Source organism: Melospiza melodia, chromosome 21 (assembly GCF_035770615.1).
Source record: "Melospiza melodia melodia isolate bMelMel2 chromosome 21, bMelMel2.pri, whole genome shotgun sequence".
In the NCBI taxonomy this organism is placed as follows: Eukaryota; Metazoa; Chordata; class Aves; order Passeriformes; family Passerellidae; genus Melospiza; species Melospiza melodia.
In genome coordinates this window covers 4,106,467-4,119,108 of record NC_086214.1, presented here as the reverse complement: position 1 = coordinate 4,119,108, position 12,642 = coordinate 4,106,467, and the positions used below count along the sequence as shown (strand labels likewise).

At 49.9% G+C, this 12,642-nt stretch overlaps 1 protein-coding gene across 4 annotated transcripts in view; it reads right to left on the bottom strand.

Annotated features, from left to right (window-relative positions):
• Positions 1 to 303: 303 nt before the first annotated feature.
• CALN1 (calneuron 1) overlaps positions 304 to 12,642 on the bottom strand; it is a 176,204-nt gene continuing 163,865 nt past the window's right edge. For all 4 annotated transcript variants that reach the window (XM_063173650.1, XM_063173651.1, XM_063173653.1 and 1 more), the window contains one exon: positions 304 to 7,008. In XM_063173650.1, the coding sequence (XP_063029720.1) occupies positions 6,881 to 7,008 (128 nt within the window). In that variant the 3' untranslated portion in view covers positions 304 to 6,880. The remainder of the gene's footprint in view (positions 7,009 to 12,642) is intronic.

Here is a 12,642-nt window from a genome sequence, read left to right as displayed (position 1 = left end):
GACCTTTCTCTCTGAGATCTGACCAGTTGTGGCTTTGCTTTCCACAAAAGAAGTTCAATCCCTCCCTTTGGCCTCCTGTGCATCTGGAATTGCTGATCCCATTTCTCCAGCCAGGAGCTCCTTCTGTAGTAACAGGCTTTTAAATATGTAAATCTATTTTCAAAGCAAAATAACCCCCCGAATGTTCATGTATCTCTCAGAAGGAATAAAGGGTCTCTGTCCTAATATTTTATGCAAATCTTGCTTTTGCTCTTGTACTCGGGCATGAATAAATATCAGTGCTTCAAAAGAGGAAAAAAAAGCTTCATCAAAAGAAAAAAACCTTTATTTCTATTGCATAAATAATGGTAAAATTAAAATATTTTTATACAGATTATATATTTACAGTAGAGTTTGGTTAGAGGGAACAGCTGATACATATGGCATTCAGTTTTCCTTTATACACTCCTTTATACACTCAGATAACTTGTAATAACATAGGATTTATTTCAGTTGCATGCCCAGTTAATTTATATTAATATTTACAGTATTTTGTACAAAGGTTTTTTGTTAGGATTTTTTTTTACTACTATGCTGCTGTCTTTGTGAAGTTTTTTCTTTAATTAAAAAGCCATGTCTTTCCTTAACGAGCCAAAAAAACCCAGTGAGTTTATAAACGAACAGTAAATGGCTGGAAAACATGAGCTGGTGACAAAAGGGAGACACAGGGAGACCTTCCTAGAGATGAATCAGGAGGATTCCTAATAAGGAATTGATTCCTTAGATCCTGCTATGGATTAAATGGCAGCAGCCTGACTCCTGGCCTTATTCCAGTTAACTCAAATGAGTTATTTCTGACTGACCCTGGGCCCCACAGGTAACCTGCTCTCCCCTCCTCACCCAGCCCAGAGAAATCTGAGGAACCACAGCTGGAAGGGCTCTGGCTGCTCTGGAGGGGATGCTCAGGAGGGTGAGCCCACCCCTGGGCTGCTGCAGTGGGAACAGAGCAGGGATTTGGGGATTGATGTCACCAACATCCCCTGCACCCTTTGGGATGGCCCCCAGCAGGGACACACAAGGTGCCCAAGTGCTGGTGGCACCAGAGCCACCCCAGAGCTTCCCAAGGTCTCCTGGCTGGCTGATGGAGACACAGCTGGGAAAGGAAAGCTGGAACACGGATCTCACCTAAAGAGGGGCAAATCCAGCTGCTGGTTTGGGATGCTGGCAGAGACAGGCCAGGAACAGCTGGGGAAATGATTGGGTGGGAAATGGCAATTTCATCTAGCAATGGTTTTCAAGGCTACAAAGTATTTTGGTCAGTCTTGGCAGAAAATAAAAAAAAACCCTGTGGTACTTTCATCATCAAATTGTCAAGTACTGAGCTCTAGATCCAGAGGATTTCTTTTTTCTCCTTTCTCCCTCTTCTGGGGCTGCAATTATTTCATAGTGAAGATGCCAAATTACAGCACTTTTCCAGACTTTTGCCATTGGAAAGTTGCAAGTGATCACATTTCCAGTTAAAAGGGTCTTAGATTTTCTGCCCACCTTGCTCTTGGTGAAGCTTTGTCACTTCCTAGAGCTGCCCAAAATGTCCTTCTTGAACTGGAGAAATACAGAGCCCATCCTGACAGCAGCCAACAACATAAAGATATGAAAATGTGGTGAAACTTCTTTTTCTGCAATAAATTCCTGGGAAAGGAACAGGTTTTAAGTGATGCCAGGGAAATGTAATTGCACTGTCAGAGCACAGGAGGGTAAAATAATAGATTGAAACCCAGCAAGTTCTGTACATCTTCATCAGTGGAATGGAAGCATGATTCAGAGCCAAGAAAAAAAGACACTTCATCAGATTCTCATTTTTAGAAGAGTTGGTTTTTCTTCTTTCAAACGCTCATCCATAAAGCAGGAACTAAATCATGGATTACAGGGGTGGGTAAAATAAGGGACTTCATTCTTAGAGATTTTAATGTCATTCCTCCCACTGCTTCTCCCCTCACCGATGCAGGGCTGACGGGGGCTGTGCTCCTGTCACCTCGGGGTGGTGACAGCCCTGGCAGCTCCCAGCACGTGCAGGGGCTGAGTTTTCCATGGGAAAAGCTGAGTCTCCCTTTGTCCTGGGGCCTTCTCCAGGAATGGAGCCCCTCCCAGTGCCAGGGGTGGCCCAGGAGATGTTTGGCTCTTCTCCAGCAGGCAGGAGGATGCAGAGTTGGGTTTTGGGACAAAATATTCCTAAACTTCAGTGGAAGAAAGGACCAGTGGCTGCTCGGCTCATCCAAACAGATTTCAGCCACCCAGAGTGGCAGCTTTGGGAATGTTTTCTAGCTTGGCTTGCTTTGCCTGCTTCCTACCTTTGAGTTCTGGATTTAAAACCCGTCTTTACTTAGCCCAGCTTATAAAGAGAGGGTACCCAAGCTGCTGGAATTAAAGCAACCAACATCCAGCCCTGCCAGTGCACGTGTCCAACAGGTGAAACCTCTGGATAACCGGGATGGAATCTCTCTCATGAACTGGATTTCACCCAGAAATTCAGCCTGGCTCACCGGGGAGCAGGGACAGGAGCTGGGGGTGCTCCTCCCTCCCACCCTCCTGCTCACCCTGGACCTGGGCTCTGTGATCACTGTCCCAGGTGCTGGCAGTGACTGGGGGATATGGGGGTGCCCATCAAGCAGGAAGGAGAATTCTTTTGTGAACTCTCTCTAACTCCCTGTTACCTCCCACAGCATGAGGACCAGAGTCCTAATAAAGCCAAGACTTCCAATTTAAATGTTGCAATTATGTTGACATTGGTTCTGATCAGAAATTCCTCCTCAGTGGTGCACTCGTGGAGGGGCCAGGCTCCCGTGGGTGGCACCAGAGGTGACACCTCCCAGGTGTCACTGGCTCTCCTGGGCCACCAGCACCACAATCATGGAATATCCTGAGTTGGAAGGGACCCACAAGGACCTCAAGTCCAGCTCCTGACAGTGCACAGGACAAAGCCACTGCACCTGCCCTGCCTGGAACTCCCCAGCTGTGGCTTTCTCATGGCTGCCCTGAAGGAATGGCTTTGGCTCTGACAGGTGAGCAGTGTTCCTTCATCAGCTTTTGCTGGAATTCACTTCCCTCCAAATTATTTCAGCATTGGTGAGGCTGCTGTTCCTTCTGCTGGCTTCTCCAGGAGCACGGATCAGGATCACTGCTGAAGCCAAGGTCAGTGGTGATCAGGGGTGCAGGAGCAGGAACCCAAATCCTTCCCACCAGATCTTGATCCCCACATGGAGAACCTTCCCAAAGAGTCCTCAGCCAGCCCAGGACAGGCAGTGCTCAGGCTGAGAGGATTTCACTCCCTCCTGAGTTAAACCAAAGCCTCTCTGGGGCTGAAATCATCACGTCCCTTTTGAAGCCTTCCCTGCACGTCAATCCCCTTAATTGCACACAGCTCTTTGTGGCCAAGCCAACAGAGTTGCTCACGAATTCCTAATAATTTCCTAATCCATGAAAAGCCCCTGTGCCAGTGCTGGGAGCTGTTTGCCCATCCCTGGCAGTCTGGGATCATGTGTGCTCTGCCACGGTGGCACCCATGTCACGAACAGCCAGCGTTGCCATGGCAATCTCCTGTTCCTCCAGAACTGCAGGGCTGAAAAGACACTTCAATCCTCCTGGAACTGGCAAGAGCAGAAGTTTAGAGCTTTTTCTGACAGCTCTGCTGCAGTCTGGGTATTTTTTAAAGTATGTTAATTAGCACTTAAATAAGGTTTTTTTTTTTCCTTAAAGTATGGGATGTGGGGTTTTTATTTTTATGTCTTTGATTCTTCTGCTTTCTCCCCCCTCAGCTTTTGCCATCAGGTTCCAATCAGAATTTTACTGCTCTATTTTTACCTCTTGTCTGTAAAAGCAGCAAAAAGCCCTATTTTTCCCCTCTTGTGTAGAAGAAAAAAAAAAAAAAAAAAAGAGATAAATGGATGTTACATAAATGGAGCCAGGGAGGGAGGTAGGAGACATTCAGTGCTGCTGGATGGGAAGGTTGTGGGGAAGGAAAGGATGGAATAGCTTGGCCTGATCCATCCTGCATTGCCAGGAGCCACTGATTAAAGAAGGGATCTCTTCACAACGCCTGGGGGTGGAGGAAGGCTGCTCTAGGAAGGGAAAGGAGACCTCTGGCAAGACATGACCCTGATTCATAATGGAAAAGTGAGGCTCCCTACAGAGAAATCACACCCCAAAGCCCCAAAAATCCTGTACCCAGTAAAATCAGTGGGGAGTTGTGCAATGAACTCTACTGACACCAGGCTATGGCTTTTACCAATATATTCATTATAGGTTTGGCTTTACAAATGGAGCTGGGAGGGGAAGGGTTGGGCTGGAGAATGGCTCTATTTACAAAGGTCTATGGGGCATGCAGGAGGCAATTCTGGAGCATTCCAGAAAGCTTCAAGGAATGCAGACAATCCTTGTGCAAGAGGTGCTGCTGGGCCTGGAGTCTGCTGGGGGTTTGTGGCACATGGGTGAGGAAATGCGGGGAAATGCCTGGTTTGGGGTTGTGAGTTTGGGGTTGTGAGTTTGGGGTTGTGGGTTTGGGGTTGTGGGTTTGGGGTTGAGGGTTTGGGCTCAGTGGAGGCACTGCTCCACCCTGTGCTCCCCCATCCCTCCCCTCCACCTCCATCTGCCCATGCTCACTCCAGCACAATCCCAGGGGCAAAATGAGTATTCCTTGGTGGCAAGGAACATTTAGACTTTTTTCTCACAGCTGCCACCTTTTCACAGAGCCCTGAGACCTAAAAGTGGGGATAAGTTTCCTCAAAATGATCTCCAAGTTCATTATCTGCAATGCTCAGCACAGAAAATGTGTCTGGGCTCCCCAGTACTGAGAATCCCACACCAGAATATCCCACAGGTATTCTGGTGCTGCCCTGTAGCAAATGGAAATCTCTCTGTCTTCTGAGAGACAGAATCATTTTTTTAATGGAATATTCTGCAGTTCACCTCTATTGGTCACAGCAGAACAGAAATGCAGGAATTATGTGTTTGGGAAAGGCAGAATAAACCAACTCAGCTGCTGTGGAAAAGGTGTTGTCTTTAGGATGGAGGGGACACCAGGAAAATGGCAGGAAAAGGTGGAGGTGGGACACTGAGACACCTAAAATTGACATGAGTTTAAAAGGGTGGTGCGAGACAGGACAAGGAACAGCAGATTTTTAAATTAGGCTGCTAAAAATACAGGTAAATGTCACTCAGAGTGGTAGAAAAGAAAGAGCTGGAATGAGTGTTGGGGATGGATCCAGTGTAAGTCAGTGGCTGCAGGGTGGCATGAGGGAGGCTGGGGCTGTGCAAGCCCTGGGGAAACCATCCTGCCCCTCCTGTGGCCCAGGGAACAGTCACCTCCACTCCAGGAGCAACATCTCGGGGGTCCTGGGTGTGCCTGGAGCTCTCCCAGCACAGCCACCCCACTCCAGCACCTGAGTGCCTCCATGGAACTGCCTTGGAGCACTCCATGATCACCAGCTGGGATCTCCCAGGAGGGCAGGAGATCATTTCTGTCCTGGTGTGGCACCCAGGGGCATAGTTCATCCAAAGGGAAATGCAGGGATTCGTGTCAAGTTTCAAAGGAAAAACACCTTCCCAAGTCCAACTGGCTGCTTGCACTGCCCCTGTGGTGTCCCTGCTCTGCTCCATTCCATCTTCTCCTTGCTGCTCCCTAAAATGTATTCCAGGAAAACCACCCAAGGCTCCCCAGACCTGGAAGTCTGACATACTCCAAGCACACAGGGTGGGCTCAGGTTGGGCTCCTTCTTCTCCTGCAGAGCTCAGCTTTTCCAATGGCCCCCATCGGAGCCTGCCATGGGATGGGTTGGTGGGATGGATCCTGGGAAGGAATGGAGAAGTTGGCTGGTCAAATCAACACTTTATCATGTGGGAGAAAATAAAACCTCCTCCACAGGATGATGTTCACCATGGAGGTTTCACTGCAGATCATAACCAGGCCGCATGAAACAGAATAAATCAAAATTGTGCAGGCAAGGAAAGGAGAGGAAAGCTCAGGAAGAGCTTCCCTCACGATTTTCACCTGGGAAAAAATTCTTGAAGACCAATAAAGAAGAAGGGTAAAACTGCTGGAGAGGAAATGTTGAATATGCAGAGAGGCCAGAGGAGAGGGAGGTTTAGCTGGCGCTGGTGGTGGCAGAGTCCCTTGGAAGACTTTGCACAAGTTCAGCAATGCCCAGGTGGGAAAACAAGGGGTGCTCCTCAAGCCCTGATTCACAGTCGGAAAAAAACGTCCAACAGACTCCTGCTACCCCACAGTCTCGCGTCAAAGGTGGAGTTGATGAAGCAAAAAATAGACATTTTGTATGGTGCTGGCAAATTCTCCCCTTTTTTCCTCAGAAAATACTGTACAAGGATGCTCTAGCTCCCCTCTAATGCCGTAAACTCCATGGCATGGTCATAAGGGAAAAGGAAAGTGAAGCTGGAACACGTGGAACAAAAGGAACAGGACTTGCTTGTGGCAATGCTACGATGAACTTCCTGGGAATGCGGGCCCGGCGGGAGCTGCGTGGGACAGTCACTGGGCCCTGGGTCGGGACCAGTCACGAGGCTGGGCCTCCTCCCACCCGCAGAGCGCCGGATCCGAGCGTCCTCCGCGCTGCCATTGCTGTTTCGAAGCAATAATTCGGGACTCCTGGATGTGGGATTATTGCATTAGGAAACAAAACCTTTAAAGCATTAGAACAGCCCTTTGATGTCCCTGCCAAAAGGATGTGGTTGGTTCACAGGACACGCTGCTGGCTCCGGCTCCCGCCGCAGGCGCCGGCTGTGCCCGCGTGTCGGTGCCGTGGGATCGGGGCGGGAGCTCTCCCGGGTGCGCATGCATGGCGGCCATCCCGTACCAGGACCACTCGAGCCGAGCCGAGCCGAGCCGTGCCAGCTACTCCATGCCGCTGCGCAGGATCTGGTTGGCCGCAATCAGCATCACGCTGATGATGAAGGCCATGGCGAAGGCGCAGATGAGGCTCTTGCGCACGCACGTCTGGCGGTTCTGCTTCTGGGCGTGCACTGCGGGGACAAGAGCGGCGTCACACAGGGCAGGGCATTGGTACATGCTCTTTCTGAGCTAGGTCTCACAACCTTTTGGACATTTATATCACAATTAAGATAGCTTAGCTACCTTAGAAGGCATAAAAATAGCAGGATGGCTTCTGTGGTAGTGTTGGAAACAGAAAAGTTTTAATAAAAGGCAAAATAACAAAAGGTTGTTTATGTTATTTTACTCCAACAATTTTGTTATATACTCCAACAACCATACCACTCTCCATTAAAATAAATAACTGCCCTAGCTGTAACAGCCCTAGGCATCGCTTTAGCCCTAAAAATCTCAAAAAGAGCCCAAACATCCTCACAAAACAAACCCCTCTCTCAAACTTCTCCACATCCCTAGGGTACTTTAACCCTTTAATCCACCACCTAAGCATAACTAACTTCCTCAACAGAGGACAAAACATTGCCTCTCACCTAATTTTTCTTCTTTATAGAGAAAACTTGAGCTAGGTGCAAGAGGTTCTTGCTTTTGATAAAATACCCCACAAAAGCAATTTGTTTTTTCTTTCTTTTCTTTTTCTAGTAAATTGCTTAGGCAGGATTTTTGGCTTCTGTTCAAGTGGCTATGTTTAAGTTTGAGGTGAAGTTTTTCACATCTTATGAGATGTCTTTTTACTTAATTGAGGAGAGAAACTTCTGGGCTTTTCTCCTTTTTTAAGGAGACAAAGGATAGTTTTGTCACTCTGTCAACAGGGGGCACATTCCTACAGGAGTTCTGTTCCCTCCTGGAGCAGCTCAGGAACCCTCCTGTTCTCACTGTCACCTCTGCCTGCTGGGACATTCCCAAACAACACACCCAGCCCTGCAGGACTTCCAAACCAGCCCATCCCCATCCTTCCCAACCCTTCAGGAACTCCTTTTCCTCATCATGGCTTTTGATCCCTTTAAATGCTCACAGGCACATTTGGGGTTAGCTGTGTATTTCTTTTAAGTTCTTTGTGAAGTTGGAATCACAGCATGGGTTGGGTTGTGTTAGGTTGCATTGGGTTGGGTTGGGTTGGATTGGATTGGATTGGATTGGGTTGGGTTGGGTTGGGTTGGGTTGGATTGGATTGGATTGGATTGGATTGGATTGGATTGGATTGGATTGGATTGGATTGGATTGGGTTGGGTTGAGTTGGGTTGGGTTGGATTGGATTGGATTGGATTGGATTGGATTGGATTGGATTGGATTGGATTGGATTGGATTGGGTTGGGCTGGGTTAGGTTGGGTTGGGTTGGATTGGATTGGATTGGATTGGATTGGATTGGATTGGATTGGATTGGATTGGATTGGGTTGGGTTGGGTTGAGTTGGGTTGGATTGGATTGGATTGGATTGGATTGGATTGGATTGGATTGGATTGGATTGGATTGGATTGGATTGGATTGGGCTGGGTTAGGTTGGGTTGGGTTGGGTTGGGTTGGGTTGGGTTGGGTTGGGTTGGGTTGGAAGTGACCTCAAACCTCATCTTTGTCCCATGAGCAGGGACACCTTCCACCATCCCAGGCTGCTCCCAGCCCTGTCCAGCCTGGCCTTGGACACTGCCAGGGATCCAGGGGCAGCCACAGCTGCTCTGGGCACCCTGTGCCAGGGCCTGCCCACCCTCTTCCCACTCTCTGACCTAAACCTCCTCTCTTTCAGTTTGAACTAAGTTGTTTCTAAAGTTCTTTAATAGCAATTATCAACCTTGTATGAATCCCTCCGACTCAGCCAGGTCAACTGGGTGGAAAATCAAGGAGTGCTCCCTGATGACACTCAGGCCCCCACTGTGACAATTCCCAGGAGCATCCATGGCACATGAGTCACTTTTCCAAACTTTTTAGGTTTTAGGTTTTCTGTGCTTAAGCCAAATCAGATTTATTAAGAACCTTTCCAAGTGAATGCTTGCAGAATAATTGTCAAAAGAAATGAGAGCAGCAATTAAAAAGCAGATAGAGTTGGGATTTTTAGCACTCATTTTATTTAATTTTACTTTTTGCCAAGCTTGTCAGCGAGAATTCGTGCTGTGACTTAATAAAGCCAGTTCATGACTCTGTCCTGGCCTCTCCACATCTGAATGTCAGAGCCACGGGTGCTGTTGGGGCACTGTGGAGATTTGTTTGCAAAGGCCTTGAAGGTTCCCCCAGGTGATGGCTTCAAGAGCCCAATTATCACCCCAGAGCCACCACCATGGTCACCACTAAACCATCTCCTAAGTGCCACATCCACACTTCTTGGACATTTCCAGGGATGGGGATTCCACCATTGTTGGACAACTCTTTCAGTGAAGAAATTGTTCCTATTTTTTCATCTAAACCTCCCCTGGCCCAGCCTGAGGCCGTTCCCTCTGCTCCTGTCCCTGTTCCCTGGAGCACAGCCCGACCCCCCGGCTGTGCCCTCCTGTCAGGAGCTGTGCAGAGCCACAAGGGCCCCCTGAGCCTCCTCTGCTCCAGGCTGAGCCCCTGCCCAGCTCCCTCAGCCTCTCCTGGGGCTCCAGACCCTTCCCAGCTCCATACCCTTCTCTGGACAATCTCCAGCCCTTGGGGTCTGCATTGTCCTGAGGGACCCAGGGCTGTCCCCAGGGTTTGAGGTGGGACCTCAGCAGTGCCAGCACTGGGGACAAGCCCTGCTCTGGTCCTGGCACAGCCCAGGTGCCATTGGCCTTTTTGGCCACCCGGGCACACTGAGGCTCATGTCCAGCCACTGGCACCAGCACTCCCAAGGCCTTTCCCATCTGTCCAGCTCCTCTGTCCCAGCCTGGAGTGCTCCACGGGACATTCTGCTCCTGTTGTGCCCCATGGAACAAGAGCAGGACCTGGCACTTGGCCTGTGCAGGTCAGTCAGGGACAGCCAGGAAATCATCCCACCCAGGATGGAGAGCCCTGCCTGCCTGCTCTGGACCTTGCTTTGCCCTGGGAAGGGATGTCCCTGTCACCTTCTCCTCATGGATGGGTTTGTGATGATGGGAAACTTTCACATGGTTGACAACAACCCCAAAGCAAACCTAAAATGCAGCCAAGGACAGGCTCCAGGTGCCCATGTTTAGAAAGCTGGAAAGGAGAATATTTTTAGAATTTGTGGAAAATCCCCTTTTTCTGATGCAGCCTTGAACCTCATGGCACAGAGAGCCCTGGATGCCGGGTTTGAATCCCAGTTTTTTCCCCCATCACCTCCTCTGGCTACTGCTCAGCAGTGCCTGTGCCCCAGTCCCAGCTGCCAGTGGCCCCAGCTCAGTGCTAGGGGCACAGAGCCCTCCTTGGGAAGGGTTGGAGCCATCCTGCCCCAGGCAGGGAATGTGAGTGAGGCCCGGCTGTGTTCTGGGCAGGGAATGAGATCCCCCCTGCCAGCAGCTCTCCCAAATTCCTCACTCTCTGCTTGCACTGCTCTGCTCCAGGATTCCTTCTCTGGCTTTTATAACCCACACAGGATCAGTGCTGTGGCTCCCTGGCTTTGTGCACGGTGCCCTGGTGCTTTGGAAAGCTCATTCCTGCCCAGCTGTAGTTGTTTTTTTAATGTATTTTCTATTATTTCTGTACTTTGAAAGCACTCCCAGGCAGCAGAGAAATCACTGCCAGCACCAGCATTGCTGTCAGGGTGGGGCTGGTGATGGGAACAGCAGCCTGAGGCTGGCCAAGGGTTTATTGGGATAACAAACTCACCTCTCCAGAGGAAAAGAGTAAAATATGCTCGGTGTTTTTGCAGAAATGTCCCTGAACTGAACAACTTCTCCAGGGTTCTGTTATACAACAGAGCCTGAAGGCAGCAGGATGCAGGGAAGTCCCATTTACTGCTCTTTGCCCACTAAAGGGACACCAACCATCCAAATTACCTACAAATAACCCCGGGGGAAAGGGGAATGTCAGCCCAGCCATTCCTCTCACTGTTGTTTGGGAATGACTCCAGGAAGGAGATGGATATCAGCACTGCCCTGCTCCCTGGAAATCCACAGGGAGGCAGAAGAGCTGGAACTCCTGATGCCCTGATTCCTGGAATTCTTCCCTACAACATGAAGTTCCATTTAACCAGCCCTGCTTACTGGGGAGGGCATGCCCTCAGTTCTCTCCTTTCTCTAATCCATCATCTCTGAGCACAGAATCTGCTTTTCCTGCTGGTTTCCCACAGCTGGCATTGTCCCAGGGCTGGATGCCAACATTTGGGTGCCACTGGGAGCTTTTGCCACCCAGGGGACACACCAGGGGTTAGATGTGGTTCATGGGACATGGGCAGAGCCTGAGGCTCCTCTGGAGAAATCCTCACCCCTTTTAGGGGGAAGAGCAACTCAGAGGTTTCCAACATCCATCAGAGCTCTCGAGGCAAAGGCAAATCAAGGCTGGGCCATTCTTCATTTTCTCAACAGTCCCAGGACAGGCTGGGGAGGAGAACTTGTCCACTGGCACAGCCCCCAGCCCCCAGGACTCCTCAAGGAGCTGGGGCTAATGGGGCCAGGCTGTTTCCAGGTCACCCTGCCCACGGTGGGTCTGGGATGTGCTCCCAGCACTGGGAGCCTTCTCTCCTGCAGGAGAACAGCTCCTCACAAGGACAGCAGCAGTGTATTTATAGAGGCCTGTCCCAGCCCTGCCACAGGTGAGTGATGGTGCCTTGCTCAGGCTGCCTGGAGTTATTTTTGGTTTAACAAGTCAGTTTGTCATCCCCAAACTGAGCTGAGCAGGACAGGGGGGCAGGGAGGAGCTGCTGGCTGCATCCCATGGATGTGAGGGTCATGGCTGAGGGTGGCACGCCCTGGCAGTCCTGTAACCACTGACACTGCTGTGCCACCAGCTCTGTGCCCTGAGTGCTGGATCAAGGGAACTGCCAGGAAAAGGCAGCTGGGCTGTAAATCTTTGGGAGCTGCAAGCTGTCCTTTGCCTGTGTCCCAGGAAATCACACAGCCTTCACTGTCCTGCCCTGAGTGCTGATAAAAACAGAGATAAAGCTGAGGACAGAACTGTGCCTCTGCCCTGGGCATGTCCTTCCCCTGAAATGACTGCAGTGTTCAGAGGGAGCTGAGGAAATCCTGGCCTTGGCCCTGACTGTAATACAAATATTGCATTTGGGGTAAGCTGTGTGCTGAGAGGTGCAGGGTCTGCCATTCACAGTGATACTGAAGAAGATTTCATGGTCATAAAGACCTTATTATCTCATTATTCCATAATTGTATGACAGAAATTTCATGGCTTTGTACTGATGGTGATATTACCTGTGCAACACTCTTCAGCACCTGAGCCAGCTCACTCAGGTGTGAAGAAGGGGAATGTCCAGGTGTGGAAAATGGGGATGTTCAGATGTGGAAAACAGGGATGTCCAGGTGTGGAAAATGGGGGCATCCAGGTGTGGGAAATGGGAATGTCCAGGTGTGGAGAAGGGGAATGTCCAGGTGTGGAAAACAGGAATGTCCAGGTGTGGAGAAGGGGAATGTCCAGGTGTGGAAAACAGGGGTGTCCAGGTGTGGAAAATGGGGATGTCCAGGGGTGGAAAATGGGAATGTCCAGGGGTGGAAAATGGGAATGTCCAGGTGTGAGAAATGGGGAATGTCTAGGTGTGGAAAAAGGGGATGTCCAGGTGTGGAAAACAGGGGTTTTCCAGATGTGGAGAAGAGGAATGTCCGGGTGTGGAGAAGGGGGATGTCTCTGC